Below are 21,810 nucleotides of genomic sequence, written 5' to 3'. Positions count from 1 at the left end.
TCTTAGTCTTTTAGATGGGGACGACTGGCTTTCCCTAATTAAGGTTATAAGGTCTTCAGCAATTCTAAGCAGTTGTTTCTGCAGCATGGGAGCTTGAGCATGTGCTTTGGTTGTCAGTTTTCTAGGTGTAGTGTGAACTCTAGGCCTGAGAAACTCTGTAGTTTTAGTCAAAAACGAAGTTGTCGGTTTAATTCGAACATCAGAAGGTCAGAATACACCCTCAGAAGCTGGTGCCTGTACAGCGGCTCTGGACCCATCTAAGGAAGAGACATCCGCAGGTTCCACAGTTGAAGAAGCATCTCGCGGCATACTGGACTCCAAATGGGTCTCAGCAGAGGCCTGCGAATCTGTAGAAGCGGGTATCAGGGGCGGCGAAGGTGCCTCACTAAGCTCCGGCGGACTGGCGACTAGCTTAACGGCAGTTTTGAACATATGCGGTCTGTCTCTGTCTTTATCCTCACGTTTGTTCAGAAGATCGGTAGTCGGATGGGCTTATCAAAGCCATTTCGGAATATGGAGAATGAGAGCGAAAGAATTTAGCGACAAAGAGAGTCCGACGACGAATAGGTCAGGGGTTAAACAAGGCACAAAACCGACAGCAAGGAACGTCATGGTCTGGGCCTAAACAGGTGACGCAGTAAGAATGAAAATCTTTGTGAGATATTTGCTTTCCACAGGGAAGACAATTGTTAACTTTTTCTGACATCGGTTAGAGCAAGAAAAAAGGATCCCCAACAGGGTACTTAGCTTTAGAAGACTTCAGGTTTGAAACCAAACAATGAAAATTTCAGGTAGCAGCCGACCGGCACTTGCGAACTGCTTCTACTTTGGGCTCCCACGCGGCAAGAAAAGCTGATGTAATGGCATCGGATGCATGTTTTATACCCCTGACGACCTGACATCATGGAAGAGACGACAGCATCTGTCGCAGAAATCCCAAGACTCTGGTATTCGGGCTGACTGAGGGCTACCTGGAAAAGCGAGATCACTCCAATAGTTAAATAAACCTTGCCCAGCTAGTACAAACTTGAACACCGAGTTCTGACAACAGCTTGCAATGATTTACTGTCACAGCTCTCACCAATGCGCCAAAATTACAAGGTAAGATGCAGTTGGAGGAAGACCGTTATAGATGTTATTAAAATAACAAATCATCTGACTGCAATCTCCAATCACATCTCCACATTTCCAATGTATTTGGCACGTTGGTGACAGGATTCTTCTGGAAAGATGCACCTGATTTTCCAAAAAAAAAAAATGTTGAAAAAGGGTCCGGCTCACGCTCCTGCGCCCATGCCTAAATTCAGCACTGGAGAGTGTAGTTTGAAGGCAAGCAGTCAGCTGAAAAAAAATGCTCCTGGGCTCACAAGTAGGCCTAGTATGCTGAAAGATCATTTGGCAAAGCTCTGTCTCAGATGGCAGTTACATCTACTACTATAAATTTTCAGAAATGAAGCACAACATTTCGTTAATAAAAGAAGCTTAAGGTAAAGTGGAGATTCAAGGATTTCCATTCGGTTTATATACAGATTTTTTAGTCAAATATCAAAGCAGTATATATAGAACAACAAACCAGTGACCACCAAATCCTTTTATTACTCCTGCTTCTGACGTCTCGGCCATAAACCTTCAAGGAAGATAAAAACTGAGAAAAAAATCCCATGTACATATACTATAACTAATTATTCAAAAAAACAATTAACACTTCAATTAAAACAAATTAAGATACTTAAAGAAGCAAAACTACAAACTACAACAGAATTCTCCAATTAAATTCTGAATTCATGCCCTTCAGGCTTAAAGTGTCAAATTTTAGAATATAAAGTGCTTCTTTATACAATAACTTATTTTTCAAACAAGAATCAAGGGGAATTCCATCAATCTTTTCTAACACTGTGCCTTGCAAATCCATTACAGAACTTTGATGTACAGTTTGAAAATGCGTCGCTACTGAATTGGATTCTTTAACATTAATACATTTGCCCAATATAAACCTTGTCACAAGGACATTTTAAGGCATAAATAATGCCTTGTGTATTACATCTGAAACTACCTTTAACCTGGAACCTTCTTCCATTAATATGTTCAAAACTATTTGTGACATACTTACAAGCCTTACACCTACCACAAGCCTGAGTTCCTGTATATGAAATACTAGGATGTAGATTTACTGGGGGCATAATAAATTTCCCCCTGACTAACATATTTTTCAAACTTCTCCCAACCTTATAAGATATTTTAAGTTGCTTGGGGAGCCAAGGATACATTTCTTTTTTAGATTGATGAAAATCCCAATAATGTTTTACCAGATTAATCAAAGTATCACTAAAAGGACTATAAGTAGTGGTAAAATATATCAGAATCAACATTACACAATCTATGTATCCGAATTAATTCGCTAAAAGGTAAAGCTTCTATTGTATGTGGTGGGTGACAACTAGTAGCTTTTAAATAATATATGTCCCCTTCAAATTTTCTATGCACTCGAGTATGTAGTCCCCAAAGACTGGAAATATCCAGATCTACATCCAAAAAAGAAACTTGCTTACCCTTCTGTACACCATCAAATTTAAGCCCAAATCAATTTATTTGTAAAGAATCTATAAAGATCTCAACTTCAATTTCTCCCCCCTCACATAAAAAGATGAGGTCATCTATGAAGCGAGCATAATATTTAACAAACAATGTAAAATCCAGCTTTATATATATACTCATACTCGAATAATCCCATGCTTAAATTTGCATATGCGGGGGCAAATGCTGCCCCCATAGCTGTACCATGTTGTTGTTTGAATAACTCATTATTAAATTCAAAGAAGTTGTTGGTCAAACAAAAATACAGTAATTCTAAAATAAATTCAGTGGCAGGGCATTCCCCTAGAAAAAAACCTTACCGCCTCCAAACCAAATACATGTGAAATATTAGTATAGAGGCTGCTGACATCAAGTATACATATTTTCATTCAAAGGCACATTCGTAATTTTTTCCAAAAAGTCAAACACATCCTTTATATAAGCAGGCAAGGATAAAACTTTTGCTAACAATAAATGGTGTAATAAACAACCCAGATTATACAAAAAATATTGTTTTATAAAAAAAATATCAAAGCAGTGTTGCAAATCTTTGAATGGAATATTTGAAATGAAAAAGTATTTATTTTCTCAAATGTAGGAAGACATTGTTGCCCCGATTCCCAAAGACCTACCCTCAGTGTAAGTTTAAATGACCACTTAACACTGAAAGCAGGTTGTGAACAGGCGCTTTGGAATCTGGTCTCTGTAATAATCCTGTTTATACTGAGAGTAAGTCTTTCGGAATCAGCCAACTTACACTGAGAGCAACTGTTTTGGAATCTGGCCCTTTAGGTTGAAGAGCACAGGCCTACGTAAAAGGATGAACTTTAAATAAGAACCACAGAAACTGCACTGTAATTGCATCTTACCTAGAATCGTGCATGTCATTCATCTGCTGCAGGTAAGCAACAATTAAACTCCATCTACTAACCTCTGATCTTGCTTCCCTCTGCCTCTTTTTTTTCCTCAGAATTGCTGTTTGTGTTCCGAAATAACTGTTGCAAAGAAATAATCACAGTTTAAAACTCTAATTAGTATTAGAACTTAATTCCTGTGACTCAATAGTATAGATTTGGGATGTGAATGTGCTGGTACAAATGCATAATAAGGTAAACAGATGTTATCTGATGACTTAATGCAAAAAAGCCTAATCATTTTACATGTCTGTTCTCTGCACTTAATTGACATTGCAAATTATTCTGAAACAATGAACAGTCAAATCATCACAAGCATGAAAAGAATTCCTACTCTAAGCACGAAGATGTCTCTAGTGTTGTAAATGCTCATTCTGAAAGCAATCAAATCGAAAAAGTTTAAAAGAGACAAGGACTACCACTTGGCAGCCAGATGCAACTATTCAGCCTGGCAGGACTAAAAGAATCTAATGATGAAAGATAAAAATAGATGCAGGAACATTTAAGAGACGTTAGTGCAGGGAGAAAAAAAAGCTGCAGTGGTGCAGCGGTTAGCATTGTCACCTCACAGCAAGAGGTTCTCCCATTCGATTCTCGGCAGGAATGCCTTCTGTGTGGAGTCTGCATGTTCTCCCCGCGGTCGTGTGACGTTTAAAGACATGCAGGTAGGTGCGTGCGTGAATGGGTGCACCTTCTTTAAAGGTTGGGTGTCAGGCTGGCAACTTGACACCGTAAAAATCCACTGCCGATCATTAGCGGACCGGAGCTCCGCTGTGGCAACCCCAAACTGGTAAAAGCCTAAAGACTTTTAGTGCAGGGAGAATGGCATGGCATAATTTAGGAATCATAGTACAAGGTTAAAGACAGGCAAATAACATACACTCCATGGCTTACACGTTTAACACATATTTTGGGAAATGGCATGCATTAATACTGACTGGACCATGGACCCCAATACTAATGCCACTGTCACAACACTGAATGCTTTGATAACTTGATTCTGACCACTTTTGATTTTCATGCTGAATGTTGATTGGCCAATCTTTTTTTTTTTTGACTTACAGATGCTCTACGTAGCAGAATTAGCTGAACAGTGCTCCTTGTATATACAAAAAAAAAAAAAACATGGAGCAGAACTGAAATGCAAGCAATTAGAATTACAGTTCAGAATGCAAGTGTGACTGCTGAAAAGCATGCCAAGTGTATTAAGCATGTTGCTTGCTACTGTGTTCTTTCTTTCTTTCGGCTTTTCCCGGTTAGGGTTCGCCACAGCACCGGTCCGCTAATGATTGGCAGTTGATTTTTATGTGCTGAGTTGTCAGCCCTAAAGCACAACCTTCAACAAAGGTATGCCCATTCATGCATGTCTCCACGCAGAAGACACTCTAGGGATATAGGCAAATGACCCTTATGGACATACCAGTGTTTCAACTACATGGCTTCTGAATGCTTTTTTTTTTTTTACTTTTTATGTCCTTCAGAGTACATCCAGGCCAATAACACCAACCCTCACTAGCTGCAGACTTTGCCTTGTTAGTAGAGTAGGAGTCTAACGTAATACACATTGAATACTCTAGTTCAGCAAGATTCTTCCTCCAATTTTTACTGAATGGTTCGTCTGCCTGACCTTTTTACTCTTTGGTTTGCAAATTTGTGATTTGATGGTGGGGAGAGTTTACATTGTAACACTGACAAAATCACATCTTATTAAGAGGTGTACATATTTAAAGCATAATAAGGTGGATTACTCCGTGTGGGACAATGACTGATGTACCGCCTACTGATAAAAGGTAAATGGTCAAAGGGTGGAAGAAACTTTTACTTGTGAAACAAGATAAGTAAATTACAAACACAAGAATGCCTTCCACATCATCTCAAGTAAGCACAGTAAGTGTAAAGAAAGTGGTCAGATTGTGTGTGTGTGTGTGTGTGTGTGTGTGTGTGTGTGTGTGCATGTGTGTGTGTGTGAAGCAAGCGGATTACATTACTACAAGTGCGGTTTCTTTCATATGACCCCAGTCAAAAATCTAATGTGTACCTAGTCAAAATGTGGTAACTTGAAGATAGCTAGTTTGTACATGAAAGCTTACCATCATAATCACAACTAAGTAACAATGGATAAGCACAACTATTTTATCTGCAGCATTTCTTTCTTTTGATCACTGTCAAATAACTGAAATATATACAGGCAAAAGGTGGTAATATAGGGTATTAATTCAAAGTGAAATCAATTACATCTTTTACTGAATCACACTTAAATAACAGTAAGTCTAAACTAACAAGGGCTTTGCATGCATGCATGGTGTGTGACAAGTTGAAATGGCGTTCCATATCAGAATTCTGAAATCTGTACTTTTGAGTCCTGCAACTTCAAAAAAAATATAGTACAATTGCAAAAACCAAAATGGATCTCAAACTTCATTGGTAAGCCATAAAAGCATTTTTACTTACTCTGTACATGACTGCCACATAATCTCATGGGCATGCACACACACACACACACACACACACACACACACACACACACACACACACACACAAGCGTGCGCGCACACACACACACACACACGTCTGCATCTTTTTAGCTATCTATACATATGTGCTGGTGTGATCGCTAAGAGCAAACATTTTTTTTTGTCTGCTGGCAGCTGTGGGTGCAAAATTGTAGTACAGCGTGGTCTCAGAATTTGCCCTTTCTTCTCTGTAATCTCTGCATTTGCATGTATAATTAGGAGGAAGTGTGGGGGATGCAGAGGAGCTTGCCCCCTCCATAAAGTACTGTTTTTTCATTGCTGTTGTTGTCAAACAGATAAATTTTTATGCTCTTTTGAGCATTCTTATTTCATAGATAACCATATGATGGTGTGTATATATTATATACACACATACATATACACACAAACACACACACACATATATATATATATGTAAATATAGTTTTGCTACCGTTTTTGCAATAGATACAATTTTGAATCTAGAAATAAGACCAGAAGATCACAAGCCGAGGATGTTGAAGACCACAAGAGGGAACTATGTCAAACATCAAATCTCCTGAACTGTGTGTACACATAAACAAGTGCTAAAATGAGCCCTAGAAAGGGGCACATCTTGCTGTTCACTCCTGTGGCCTCAACATTCTCAGCCTGTGATCTTCTGGTCCCATTATTTCTGGATTCAACATTGTTTAGATCGCAAAAATGATAGTAAACTACGCCCACAAACCCACACACATACATGGGTTCTGTTGGTATGGTTGACATCTGTGACATCTGCTTAACTGACTGCATTTGGTTGATTATAGGAATAGCTGACAGGTGTGCGAGACAGACAATTCCATAGTAGGGGACTATTTACTTTCTCTGAAGAATGTGCAATCTCAGATTTAGTATCTATATTTAGCAGGGGGTGTGAGGGGGTTGTATATTTATTTTTTAATTAATAATTGTATACACCGATAAGAACCTTGGTACGTGCATACTAGGAAGTTGACGTTTCCATTTTTGATGTAGAGTGGTTTACCTGCAGGATGTTTCCATTCAGGTTAGTTGACCAACTGAAGGTAAATTATATAACTATATATATATCTATATATCTATATCTATATCTATATATATATATATATATATATATATATATATATATATATATATATGTGTGGTACATATTAGCTTAATGAGATCTCAGGCAGCCCCTCATTGTATTAACAGAAATGGGTGAAAGCATTTTAAAATAATAACTTTGTTGTGAGCACAAGCATACGCATACGTATTTAGTTAACACAACCATATATACATTCACCATTTTTATGTAGATATATGTGAATATGCACCTATGTATAGGTATATGGGTGTTTGTCTATCTATAAATGTAGACAGATGAATATACATATTGCACATTTGTTGGTTAGGATGATACACACACACACACACACACACACACACACACACACACACACACACACACACACACACACACACACACCTCTTTATACTTATTTTTTCTTTTAGCTTGTCTTAATACTAGCTCTGAGTGCATTTTTCTCTCCTGCCTCTTTGAGACTTCCTAGACTCACACAGTTGCTAAACCCTAAATGAACCTCTGCCCTTAGCAGCAAACTTCTGTTTTTGAATTCAGTTAACCATCAATTTCCTCCCCTCTGCCATCGCAGCACTTCACACAAAGTATAGTCGTACTGCCATCTGTTTCATTACCTACTACATTACTGTAATAAAAGTGCAGGACCTGTTGCCTGCACTGTTACTTGGCATTATACCTACCACAATGATCAACAACCAGACATACAGTGACTTTGAGCTTACTTACATAATGAGTTATTAGCACCAATCACAATGAAGATGCAAATTGTGAATGTATCTATATATGGGTCTAGGACACATGCTCGACTAGCATATGTCCAAATCACAAAACATCGAATACACATACACAAAAGCGCTTAACATAGAAAAGCGTTTCCGTGTATGTGTAGTTCAAAAAAAAAAATCTACGTTTCTGTAGGGGGGTTTCGCCCCCCTGTACCCCCCCACCCCCCTACTTTAATATTCTCACTCCGAGATCGCACTACAGTGGGGAAAAGGGAATTTTCCCTTACCCGCACTGTAGTCTGATCTACGAAACAGGCACACATACACGGAAGAGCTTTTCGATGTTAAGCGCTTTCGTGTATGTGTGCTTGATGTTTTGTGATTCGGACATATGCTAGTCGAGCATGTGTCCGGATCCCATATATAGATATATATATATATATATATATATATATATATATGTGTGTGTGTGTGTGTGTGTGTGTTTGTCATTTCATTTCACTGAAAATCAGTTGACTGAGCACAATTCTCTGAAAGCTCACTTCACTGAAAACTCATTTGACTGAAACTCATTCCGTTGAAAGGTATATGCCCTGTTCCCCACTGTAGTGCAATCCTGGAGTTAATATATATAGTAAGGGGGTGTAAGAGACATAGTCCCCCCTCTATTTTAAACGTTGGAAACCACAGACATGGATACTTACAAGCTGAATGAATAACTCTTTCTAGAAGATAACATATACCCCCCCCCCCCTTACTATATATACTACCTCCAGGATTTGCACTACATTTCAAACTTAATGCTACTGGCATATTGCAAATTAATGCACACACACACACACACACACACACACACATATATATATATATATATATATATATATATATTTTTTTTTTTTTAAATAAATGTAAAGGGAAAAACAGTTTTTTTTTTGCGATTTGATCATCAGAACCCCATCATACATTCAGACATATTTGTCTGAATAGTGGTAATGTTATGGAAAGGTTTTTTTATGGTAAAGTTTAGTAGGCATTAGTGAGGTGGAACTGGGGAGGGGTACAAATGCCCAATAGCCCTAAACCTAAACTCCTTCCTGAAACACCACCACCACTACTACTACTAATATTACTACTACAGAAGACGTTCTCAGACACATGCCACATGCCTAACCTTAAGTGCACAACACTGTCCGTCCCCATAGTTAGCGCTTACTCTAACTCTAACCCACAAACACTTGTACACTAATTCTCACTCCAAACTACCTTAAACCCTCACTTACCTTTCGTACATGCACTCATATTCGATAAAACAAAGACTTCAGCACTTCATACAAGCCAGAGACAAAACAAACATTAAAGGAAAACTCCACCCTCTCCTACAGTTTAACTCAATCTTTCTTTTTTCACTACAATATGGTTCCAGCACTGTGTGGGTACCGGAAACCTGCTTGTACTTGTATTTAAAAAGTACAGTTGTGTACACTTACCATAAATGTAGATGTTCGAGTGCATTCACTGTTGCAGTCATCACACTTGGGTTATCTACCTGCAGGTAGCCCTCAGACGGCCCAAATACCAGAGTCTTAGGATTTCTGCATCGGTTGCTGTCACTTCTTCCATGACGTCAGGTCATCAGGAGTATAAAACAGGCAGCCAACGCCATTACATCAGTTTTTCTTGCCCCAAATGTCAGGAGCCCCCAAACAGAAAGCTAGTATATAGTGGGGAATACCACCAGTAAAAAGTAAATACCAATGCCATTAGGAATGGCCACAGAGAGGAGAGGTAGAAAGTCAGAGATACTAAACAATTTAGATATGCAGAAAACAACTGTAAAAGAATTTTTGATAGAAAGTGTAAGAAATTTGTTCGGGACACCAATCAGTATGCAAATTCCAAGGCATATAGGTGGAATGTAAAAAATAATGGATACAATTATAAAATGAAAGAAAATACAGTGAGGCAAGATCTACAGGAAGATAGGTTTTATTATAATGATTTTTTAGAGGAGGATTCAGAATACAGGGGGAATCCCAGACGGGGTATGTATCAACGGAATTTCAGGGAGGGGAACCATTGGAAAAAGTAGGGGTTAAAAATACAGAAAATATAGACAATATACATAGTATAGTAAGAGAAGGAGTAATTAATATATGGAAAGATTTTAAAATATACAATTACTCATCTATTACAATTAACGAGGAACATTTCCATGTGTTTTCAAAAGGTATGAAATATATACCTCAAGGAAAATTTGATTTTGTTGATGCCTTAGTGGAGCTCAAACTATATATTAGAAAGTTAAATTTGGGCCTGTTCTTTCAGGATAGGACATGTGCACATGTTACTCCTACAGTCTTAAAGAGAAAAAGCAAATTTATTCCTCCTATGCATAGCACATTAGCAACATTTGAGAAGGTTATAAGTAAACAGATATACCAGCTTAAGAATAGATGTCATAATGAAGGAAATTCTTATATGTGGAATAAGAAACTTGATAAGATTCTTGAACAGCTGCAAGCAGCTAACATTAAAGTATTGGTGCCTGATAAAGGGGGTGGAGTGGTGTTATTTGAGACAGCTAGATACAATGAGAAAATATTTGAAATTTTGAATAATATAGAGCAGTACGAAATATCATCATTAAATCAAGTCAATATTGCACATAGACGCATTGATTTATATCTAGAAGAATATCTTCTGGATGAAAGAATAGATCAGGTACTATATGATTTTCTTAAAGTACAATATCCTTTACTTGCCACCATCAATGGCATACCTAAAGTACACAAAAACATTAATGATCCTCCGCTTAGACCAATAATTGCTGGAACATATAGTAAAACATTTCCTTATGGGAAGGTCATTCATCAGTGGTTGAAGAATATATATAAGAATATTCAGCATATAATTAAAGATTCTTGGGAATTCCTAGGGAAATTCACGCAGGATATTTGGGATTCGCAACTGTTATTTGTGACCATTGATATTAAGGACCTGTTTTCATGCATACCCAAAGGTGATGGAATAAATAGGTTCATGAATAGTGTTAGCACATACAGTGAGATGGGACAAGATAGGACAGATCTAATTCTTGAGTTTATGAACATTGTGCTTGATAATAATTTCATATACTTTGATGGAGAATATTACAAGCAGAACAATGGAGTAGCTATGGGGGCAGCTTGTGCCCCCATATATGCTAATCTTGTTCTGTTAGATTGGGAGAGAGAGTTTGTGTTTAGTTCACCCTGGAAGAAATATATGATATTATACATTCGCTATTTGGATGATATTTTCATCCTATGGAAGGGTAAAAAGGAAGAACTTAACCGGTTCGTTGAATATATTAACAATACCACTACCTATTTGAAGTTTACTCACAATATTGACCACATAGGCATTAATTATTTGGATGCTTATATATTTTCTGATGGTACTAAATTTCAGTCCAGAATTTATAGGAAAGAAACTTTTTGCAATAGTTACCTTGAATATACCAGCAACCACCCATACTCCCAGAAAAAAAGTATTATTAAGGGCCAATCCATTAGAGTGGCTAGGATGACCACAGTTAGGGATGATTTCCTTAAAGAGATGGATTATCCAAGGAAGTTATTCTTGGATAGAGGTTATCCAGAACACTTAGTGAAGGATGTAACCATGTACATTACTAAAGAATGGGGTAAGAAATACACACCTGTTTTGGGTGTAGGACCGCCTTCTAAACAGACGTATATGAATACCAGTAATTATACTTCAGTACAAGGTGGACAAAATTTTCAGAGGGCATGTATACTAAAGTTTGGTAAGCAAGCTAAGGAGATCAAACATGTTATTGATAACAATTGGAATATAGTTACAAGTGATGAGAACATTAACGATAAACTGGGGGTGAGACCATCTTATGTATATAAACCTGATAAAAACCTTAAGAGAATATTTGAAACAAGATCTAATGTATTCAACAAACACATACACCAAGGAAAGGGTGGAACCACTAAATGTGGACACTGTAACCAATGCCATAGTATTATAGATAAGGAGAGTATAGTGCTTCATAACATCATAAGAAGCAAGATTAATTTTAGTAAGGGTAATTGTCAATCACAGCATTTGATATACCTAGCTATATGTTCTTCCTGTCATTGTTTTTACGTGGGTAAAACGGACAGGAAGTTAAAAGATAGAATATACGATCACTCGTATTGCATCCGGAAAAAAGATACTAATAATGCTTTGTATAGGCATTTAAACAGTAGTCCAGGTTGTGTGTGTTTTCTATTTGGTATTTTGGAAATGGTGAAACAGAATCCTAGGGGTGGTGATATTAAGGCATTGGTCTCTGAAAAGGAAATTAGGTGGCAAATCAGGTTAAATGCAGCTACACCCCCAGGTCTAAATGATTACATATCCACTAAACCTCTTATAAGAAATTAGAAATTAAATATTATAGTATAAAGAAGTTCTTCTGTGATATATGTTGACCTCACATTCTTTTTAGCTCTAGGTCTTGAACATATTGATATTTATTATATGCTCATTTAAACAGATATAAAAATTAATCATATAAGTTAATTATGCAGTTGTTTTTATATATACATATATAATAAGGAAATGTATTTAGATAGTAACTGTTTTATTAGATAGATGGTATGGATATAGTATTGTATGTAATTAGTTAAATGTTTTATTTTTCATTTATTCTTTTTTATATAGTATTTTAACATATACTTGTAATAAGTAACTGTTTATAAGTTTGCTATCCATTTTTTTACAATGGGATGAATGTATTGTGGAAGTAGCTATGACTTTAAGTCTTTAATATGTAATTAATTGATTAATATTGGCGTTTTTTTTAAGTATATATATGCTTATGTAACAAGATACAAGTGTTCTGATGAAGTCTACGGTAACGTAGTTGAAAGCGCTTAACCGGTTTCATTTATGTGTCTGAATAAAAGATTTTAATTAATTTATTTATTTATTTATTTATTTATTTTACATTTGTTAACCGGGCTAGTCTAACTGGATATATTTCCATTTTCAGTAGAGGCCCGGGGAGAAAAGCTCCACATATGTATAAAACACAATTACATAATTTACAAAAAATAAACAAACAATAAACAAACAATTAACATTGGAAAGAAAGAGGAAAGGAGGGGAATATGCAATATAAAAAAACAAACAATAAACTTGGAAAGACAGAGGAAAAGGAGGGGGAATATGCAAATATACAGGAAGACATCATGGGATTTATTATTCACATAACATAGTATGAGTGGATACCTCAAATTCACACCATAAAAATACAGTTAAAAACTTATTTCTAGATAATTTATAGGAAGGATATCTGAAGAGTAAAAGAGAGACAAGAAAAGTACAGAAAGAGTGAGCAGATAAAAAAAAAAAAACAAAATTTATACTTGCAGTAAGGATAAAACAATTTTAAAGGAGGAAAAGGAATAATAGAGTTAGAGCTTGTCCAAGATGGTCATACAGATAGTAGAAGGAAAGGAGGAGGAAGGAGAGGGAGAGGGAGGATTAGAGGTGGTTATAGGGAGAATTTAGTCGGGGTTACAGCAGGGACATAACCATTGATTTTTAAGGTAGCTTCTGAGTTTTTGTTTAAACAGAATAGGAGTTGGAATAGAAGTAAGTTCAGTAGGAAGTTGATTCCAGTGTTTGCCAAGGGCGTTAGAGAAGAGGGAGTCACCAGCAAGGTTGTTGGCTTTAGTTAAAGTTACTAGTAGTTTACTGGAGGAACGAAGTGAGTTCAGGTTAGAGTAGGGGTCAAAAGTTTGGAGAGTGCAGGAGTGTTATTAGGTTGGTACAGAGCTCTATGGACAAAGGAGAGTTGGGAAAGAAGCAACATATTTTCAAATTCAAGCCAGTGAAGTTGTTGAAGGTTCAAGCAGTGGTGAGTTCTAAATTGATTACCAGTCACAAATCTAGCAATACTATTGTATGTGTTAGCCAATTTTGAGAGATTATTTTTCTTCAGGTTAGTGTAAATTGGTGAGGCGTAGAAAAGGGTTGAAATAAGGTGAGAGTGGGCAAGAATAGCCTTGGCTGCAGGGGTTAAGAATGTTCTAATTCTGTATAGGGAGCCCATTTTTCTGTTTACAGTTTTAATGGTGTTATTGATGTGACAATCATAGGTAAGATTGTTGTCAATCATGACACCTAGCAGTTTGGTAGAGGGGTCAGCTGATATGAGGGTACCATTAATAGATGAGATAGAGAAATCTAAAGTGGGGGATCTAGTAGTTGGTTTAAAGAGGAGGAGTTTAGTTTTTTTAGCATTTAAGAGTAGGCAGCGTTTTAGGAACCAAGCTTCAACTGTGTGGAATACATTTTGAGTAATAGTTTGTAGTTCAGGAATGTTTTTAGCTGAGCAAATGAGAGTGGAATCATCAGCGTATTGAATACAAGTAGCTTGAGGGATAGCTGATTGTAGGTCATTTATAAAAAGGGAGAAAAGGAGAGGCCCAAGAATGGAGCCTTGTGGGACACCAAGAGAGATAGGAAGGAGAGAGGAGAGTTTGTTTTCCCAGAGGACTGCCTGTTTTCTGTTAGTGAGGTAGGAGGTAAACCAAAGGATAGCTTTAGGTTCTAGAGCAAGAGATTCAAGAATTTTTATGAGGAGGGGTGGTTGACCATGTCAAAAGCTTTGGAAAGGTCAATAAAGAGTGCAGAGGAAAGAATGTTATTATTGCGGTTTGTGTTTATGAAGTCAGTAAAGGAAAGAAGAGCAGTGGTAGTACTGTGAAAAGGCCTGAAGCCATGTTGACATGGAGTTAGAACGTTATTGTTAGTTAAGTAGTTCATTAGTTGGAAGTGAACACATTTTTCCATGATTTTAGCTATGGGAGATAAGAGTGCTATAGGCCTGTAATTAGAGTATTCGTTTGAGTTACCTCCCTTATGTAGGGGTATAATGTGTGAGATCTTCCAGATGTCAGGTATGATACCTTCATTAATTGTTCTATTGATAAGGATGGATATGGGATAGGCTAGAGCTTTAGCTGCTTTTTGGAGGTATTCAGATGGGAGTTGGTCAGCTGATGGGGTACAAGGTTTTAGATTTTGGATACATCTTTGGATGAAGGTGGTAGAGATAGGTTGTAGTGTGAAGGATGGTTGAGTAGATGCTGCTTGGGCAGGGATGCTAGAGTTGTCAAAGGAAAGGTGAGAGGCTAGAGAATTTATAGTATTAGTAAAGAAGGAATTGAAAGCGTTGGCAGTTTCCTGGGAGGAATTCTTTTCGGATCCAGAGGGAGAGGGGGTGGTAGTTTGTCCAGGGTGAAGAAGTCTATTCAAGGTTGTCCAGAATTTTTGGGGATTATTATGATTAGTTGATTGGAGGTTGCAATAGTATTTTTTTTTGTCTAAGATGATAGCTTTTTTAGTACTATTCCTTAGGTGTCTGAAGGTCTGTTGGTCAGAGGGAGATTTACTAGTTCTCCATTTTATCCAGGATTTGTTTCTGAGTAACATTTTGTGCTTTGTTTCCTTAGATAACCAGGGAGCAGGTTTAGTTTTGACTCTGACAGTTCTTTTTGGAGCATGATTATCTAGGATGGATAGGAATGTGTTGTTAAAATACTGAACAGCTTCTTCTAGTGGAAGACTTTGTAGGGGTAACCAGTTGCAGGCATTCAGTTCCAAGTTAAATAGGATGGGGTTAAAGTTTTTTGTGCTACGAGATGTTCGGATGGTGGGGGCATTAGTAGCAATATTCTTCTTTCTTATGATATAGGTTATGTTGTGGTCACTAATGTCATCTGGTAAAGTGCCGGTAAGGTATTGTAGCTTATTGGACCGTGGCATTATCACTAGAACTTTACTGCGTTCTTTAAGGTATCAGATTGTGGCGAGTTCTAGTTTGTGTTGTTTTTGGTAAAGTCAGAGAAAGCCAGGGGGCTGGAGGGAGGGAAACCAGGACTGCAACAGTGAATACACTCGAACATCTACATTTATGGTAAGTGTACACAACTGTACTATGTTCTTCATGTTTCACTGTTACAGTCATCAGACTTGCGTTGATTCCCAAAGCTGAGGAAGGGTGGAGGCAGTCAAGAAGGGCTGGCTAGTAGGCCTTGCAAGACTGCTGTAGCAAATCCAGCTCTGGATTTAGAAAAATTGGTAAGTGGTAATGCTTGGTGAAGGTGTGAATAGAACTCCAGGTTGCAGCTTCCAGAATGTCCCTGGTAGGGACTCCCCCGAGAAATGCTGTAGTGGTTGAAGTTGTCCTAGTGGAATGTGGTCTGATCCCCTGTGGGGTAGGTTTTCCATGGTGCTTGCAGCAGAAATGAATGCAGAGTGCTATCCATCTGGAAATAGTTTGCTTTGAAATGGTCTTACTCTCTGTCCCTGTAGCAAAGCTGAATGCAGCTGGTCAGATTTTCTGAAAGGCTTAGACCTGTCAGGATGGAACCTGAGCTGTCTGTGCACGTCCAAGGAGTGCAGGATCCTTTCCCCTTTATTCTGAGGGTTAGGGAAGAAGGTTGGCAAATGGATGGATTGGTTTAGAGCCACACTGGACACCACCTTAGGCATAAAGGATTGGTTAGTCCTGAGGGAAACCCTGTCAGCATGGAAAATAATGAAGGGTTCCACAGCCATTAGTGCCTGTAACACAGACACTCTTCTTGCTAAAGTTATGGCTAAAAGCAAGGCTGTTTTCCAAGAGGGGAATTTTAACTCTGCTGAAGCTGCAGGTTCAAAGGGGGGAAGCGTGAGCTTTTCCAGTACAAAGTTAAGGTTCCGGGCAGGGGTGGGAGATCTCCTAGGGGGCCTTAATTTGTTAGCCCCTCTCAGGAACTGTTTGATGAGAGGGTGAGGAAAAAAGAGGTGCCTCAGTATTATAATGAGCTGAGATGGCAGAGGCATGAATCTTAATGGAGAAGTAGAATAGGCTTCTGTGGAGTAGCTCTGCTAAGTAATCCAGGATCAGTGGTAAGGAGGGCACTGCTGTGTCCTTCCCGTGAGACTGATTCCAAGAACAGTATCTTTTCCATTTTTCAGCACAGGATTTCCTAGTACTAGGCCTTCTGGCTTTAAGAATGATGTCCAGCACCTGTTTGCTGAGGGTTGCTGGTGGTGTAGTCAAGGGATAAGCCAGGCTGCAAGGTTTAGGGATTGCAAGTGTGGATGTAAAATCTGCCCCTCCTGCTAGGACAGCAGGGTAGGAGACTGGTGAAGGTGCCAGGGTGGCGCTGTTGTCAGACTGCGCAAGACTGGGTACCAGTGCTGGCGGGGCCAGACTGGGGCAATACGAATTGCCCTTGGTCTGTCCTGCTTTATCTTGAGTAGTACGTTTGAGAGGAGGGGCAGAGAGGGAAAGGCATAAATTGAGAGGTTTTCCCATTGAAAGGATAGGGCATCCACCTTTCGGGCACTGCTGTGCGGGTTACTGGTGCAAAATTTGCTCAACTGGTGGTTCTCGGGGGAGGCAAATAGGTCCAACTCCGGTGTCCCTCACCTCTGGATCAGAAGGTTGAAGGTGCTGGGCTCCAATTTCCACTCATGTGGGTCTAGGAGATTTCTGCTTAAGTCATCTGCCAGTGAATTTTGTTTGCCTGGCAGGAATTGAGCTTGTAGATGCACTTGGTTGCTCAAGGCTGTGTTCCACAGGGCCATGGCTAACCTGCAGAGTGGGTAAGAATGGGTTCCCCCCTGCTTGTTTATGTATGACATAACTGTGGTGTTGTCTGTTTTTATAAGCAGTTGTCCTGGAAGGATTATGTATTTGAAGGCTGTCAGAGCATTCTGTACAGCTAGCGATGTGCAGGAGAATCTGGGCTGGGCTCCAATGGCCCTGAATGCATTTGCCTGCCATGTGAGTCCCACATGCATAGTCTGATGCATCTGTTGTCGGGGTTTGGGCGGCGAGGGGTTGAGAGAAAAGCAGTCCCTTGTTCTGGTTCCATGCATCTGCCCACTATAGGAACTCTTCCCTTAGACAAGGTATGATTGGAATCACTGTTTCTAGGTCCTTAGAATATTGGCACCAAAACCTTTTTAAGTACCACTGAAGTTTCCTCATATGCAGTTTTGCATATGGAATTAGCAGAATACATGAGACCATGAACCCTAGGGCTTGTAGTACTTTTTCTTGCAGATAGCTGGGTTCTGGTGGCCATTTGTTGGAAGTAGTTTGTCAACTAGACCTGTTTTTCTGAAGTAAGAAATGCCATCTGGGAAGTTGTGTCCAAGCTTGCTCCCAGGAATACAATCTTTTGACTGGGCACCAGTTGTGATTTCTTTTAGTTGACGGTGTACCCCAAAGAAGTGAGAAGGCTTTTTACAAATGCCAGGTGCTGAAGCAGCAGTTCCTGATTGTCTGCCTGAATCAGGCGGTCGTCCAAGTATGGGAAAATTTGGATATTTCTCTGCCTGCAGTATGCAATGACTGGAGCCAGGCACTTTGTGAATACTCTGGGTGCAGTAGATAAGCCAAAGGGAAGTGCAGAGAACTGATAGTGCATAGAGCCTGCCCTGAAGTGTAGATATTTTGCAGATAAGCTTCTTTTACATCTAGAGTGACTAACCAGGCATCCTTGGCTAGCATAGGGAGAAGCTGTTGCAGGGTAAGCATCTTAAACTTTGGGACCACCAGAAAGGTGTTGAGAGTTGATATATCCAGGACTAGGTGCCAAGAGCCCTCTTTTCTGGGCACCAGGAAAAGTCTGGAGTACAAACCTTACCCACTTTGTTCTACTGGAACAGGATGAATAGCTCTTTTATTGGGCAGGAAAAGTACCTGCTTTTGAGTCTCTGCCCACTGGTTTGGAGGTAGGTCTGGAAACCCGCTTGGGGTTGGCAGTGTATGGAAGTAGAATCTGTACCCCTGGGATACAATGTTTAGGACCCATCTGTCCTGAGTAATAGACATCCAGTTTTTTGCATGAAGGGCAAGCTTTCCTCCTAGGGGCACAAGTAATTGGGCAGGGCTGGGCAGGATAACTGACAAGTCATTATGAACTTTGTCCATAAGGGGGCGGCACTCCATTGTTTAACCCTGAGACTGTAGTCTGGGTGGCCTGTTTCCCCTGGGTTTGGTCTGAGAAGGCCTGGAAGGGGCTGGAAAGGACCACTTTTTGGTTGAACTTGTAAGACTACTTTAACAGTCTGTATAGATTTTGCTTTTTCTTCCATCTTTTTAAGAACCTCTTCTGCTTTGGTGCCAAATAAACAGTCCTTATTTACAGGAGCGTCTAGTAATTTGGATTTGAAATGATCTGGCAAGGTTTGTTCCTTCAGCCAAGCATGCCTGCTCAGTACAGAACCAGTGACTGCAGCCCTGCAAGATGCTTCTAGGGCATCAAAGCCACACTGCAAAGTATGCTTACTAACTTGGTTTGCAGAATGCATTAGCTCTTCTAAATCTTTATTTTCTGCACAATTTGGAAGTGACACCATTTTTTGTTTAATTAGTTCCATAATATGCTGCTGGTACTTCAACATGTGAAACTGGCAATTCAATACTCTGATGGCAAGAGTTGCAGAGGTATATACCTTCTTACCCCATCTGTCTAAAACTCTGGAATCCCTGTCTGAAGGGGTAGGATTTTTGGCTGTAGTAGCCTTAATACCTTTAGGTCCCTGGGGAAATGGTCTCTGGATCAGCAGTAGGATTCTTTAAGAGACATTTGTGGGAATCAGGTACTCTGTAGTACCTGTCAGGTTTCCTAAGGGCTGGGGTAAAGTATCTGGAGTAAGACTGGATTCCATAAAAAATCATCTACAACATCCAGGACAGGGGGTATAGCTAGAGGCCTGTGCTGAGGCAACTCTAAAAATTCTCTGAGTCTCTTTTTGGACTGAGGGTAGTCTTGGCATTCCCAGCAGAAATGCTCTAAAAGTATGCAAGGTTTCACCAAAACAAAAATCCTCTGGAGGTGAGGCAGAGGAAATGGATTCCCTCTGCATATGAATCCTCATAAGTTGATAACGGCATGTCCTGATAATCGGAAGGGTCAGAGTCATCGGACTCCTGGTCTGTAGAATCAGAATGAAACTCAATTCTTTGTCTCTTAGCAGGAGAGATGGCTTCCCCTAATTAGGGTAATAAGGTCTTCAGCCATTCTAAGCATTTGTTTTTGTGGTATGGGAGCTTGAGCATGTGCTTTGGTCGTCACTTTTCTAGGCCTAGTGCGGACTCTGGGCCTTAGAAACTCAGTAGTTTTAGCTAAAAACGAAGTTGTCTGTTTAATTCAAACATCGGTAGGTCAGAATACACCCTCAGAACTGGTGCCTGCACATTGGCTCCGGACCCATCCAAGGTAGAGACATCCGCAGGTTCCATAGTCGAAGAAGCATCTCGCAGCATACCGGACTCTGAATGGATCTCAGCAGAGACCTGCGAATCTGTAGATGTGGGCATCAGGGGATGCAAAGGCACCTCACCGAGTACCGGCGAACTGGCGACTAGCTTAACGGAAGCGTTGTCGGCAGTTTTGGACCTATGTGGTCTGTCTCTGTCTTTATCTTTACATTTTTTCTGAAGATCGCTGGTCAGATGGCTTATTGAAGCCATTTCAGAATACGGAGAATGAGAGTGAAAGAATTTAGCGACAAAGATAGTCCGATGACGAATGGTTTGGGCGTTAAACAAGGCACAAAACTGACAGCAAGGGATGTCATGGTATGGGCCTAAACAGGTGACACAGTAAGAATGAAAATCTCTGAGAGGTATTTGCTTTCCACAAGCAAGACAATTGTTAACTTTTTCTGACATCGGTTAGAGCAAGAAAAAAGGATCCCCAACGAGGTACTTAGCTTTAGAAGACTTCAGGATTACAAACTCGAAAATGAAAAATTTCAGGTAGCAGACAACTGGCACTTGCGAACTGCTTCTGCTTCGGGCTCCCACTCAGCACGAAAGACTGATGTAATGGTGTCGGCTGCCTGTTTTATACCCCTGACGACCTGACATCATGGAAGAAGCGACAGCAACCAATGCAGAAATCCTAAGACTCTGGTATTCGGGCCGACTGAGGGCTACCTGCAGGCAGATAACCCAAGTGTGATGACTGCAATAGTGAAACACAAAGAACACCTTTTATTTCCTTGCACTGGAGTCAAAGGAAGGGAAAGCCCACCTACTTTTTTTTTAAGCTCAACTCCTCACATACTTCGCAGATAAATTTGTTTCTGTCTGCATGACATATCATAGCAGCAGTTAAATCTACAAGTTATGTACTCACCATAACACTTGATGTATGTGGTCCATCTCACCTTACATTCTTACTCACGGGTTCGGAGCCGAACATCAGCTCCGACTCGGCCAACTTATATTTTTCTAGCTCAAAGTCTCTAATTGGCTGGGCTAATCTGGTATCCCATGTTGCACTGCTCCACAACCCCAGATCTAGTTTGCAGCAGCTCATAGTCACACCTCATGCACAACCACAGTTCAGAAGAGTAGAACACTAAAGTACAGTTTTGAACCGACCATAAATGTAGATGTTCGAGTGTTCACACTGCTGCAGTCATTACACTTGGGTTATCCTGCCATCAGGCAATTCCGCAGTCGGCCAGAGTTCCAAAGTCTTGGTCTAGCGTCAGTTGGTGTCGCTTCTTCCCTGACGTCAGTGCGCCAGGGGTATATAATATGCATCCGACGCCATTTTCTTCAGTTTTTCTTGCCCCAGATGTCAGGTGCCCCCAAGTAGGTAGGCAATAGCTATTGCTAATCAAAAATATACATATAAAATAAAAACAATACCTTCAGTTACCAGCAAATACACCCCAAAGGTTGTATAGGATAGAAAGGTATAGATAAGTCCAGCTGGTTCAGAGGGGATGGAGGGAGGGTAACCTGGACTGCAGCAGTGTGAACACTCGAACATCTACATTTATGGTAGGTACAAAACTGTACTATGATCATCGTGTTACACTGCTGCAGTCATCACACTTGGGTAGAATCCCAAAGCTAAGGTTGGGTGGCTGGTCTATAAAGAATTAGGATTGGCTATGAGGCCCTGCAGAAG

At 39.7% G+C, this 21,810-nt stretch overlaps 1 protein-coding gene across 1 annotated transcript in view; it reads right to left on the bottom strand.

Moving 5' to 3' along the window:
• The window catches only part of LOC122790521 (protein mono-ADP-ribosyltransferase PARP14-like), a 2,292,317-nt gene that overhangs the window by 839,202 nt on the left and 1,431,305 nt on the right, over positions 1-21,810 (bottom strand). The window contains exon 8 of the mRNA XM_044058072.1: positions 3,506-3,569. Within this exon, the coding sequence (XP_043914007.1) occupies positions 3,506-3,569 (64 nt within the window). The remainder of the gene's footprint in view (positions 1-3,505; positions 3,570-21,810) is intronic.

The sequence above is a fragment of the Protopterus annectens genome, chromosome 16.part0, assembly GCF_019279795.1.
Source record: "Protopterus annectens isolate FY-2018-M chromosome 16.part0, PAN1.0, whole genome shotgun sequence".
NCBI lineage: Eukaryota > Metazoa > Chordata > Ceratodontiformes > Protopteridae > Protopterus > Protopterus annectens.
This window is presented reverse-complemented; position numbering and strand designations above follow the sequence as displayed.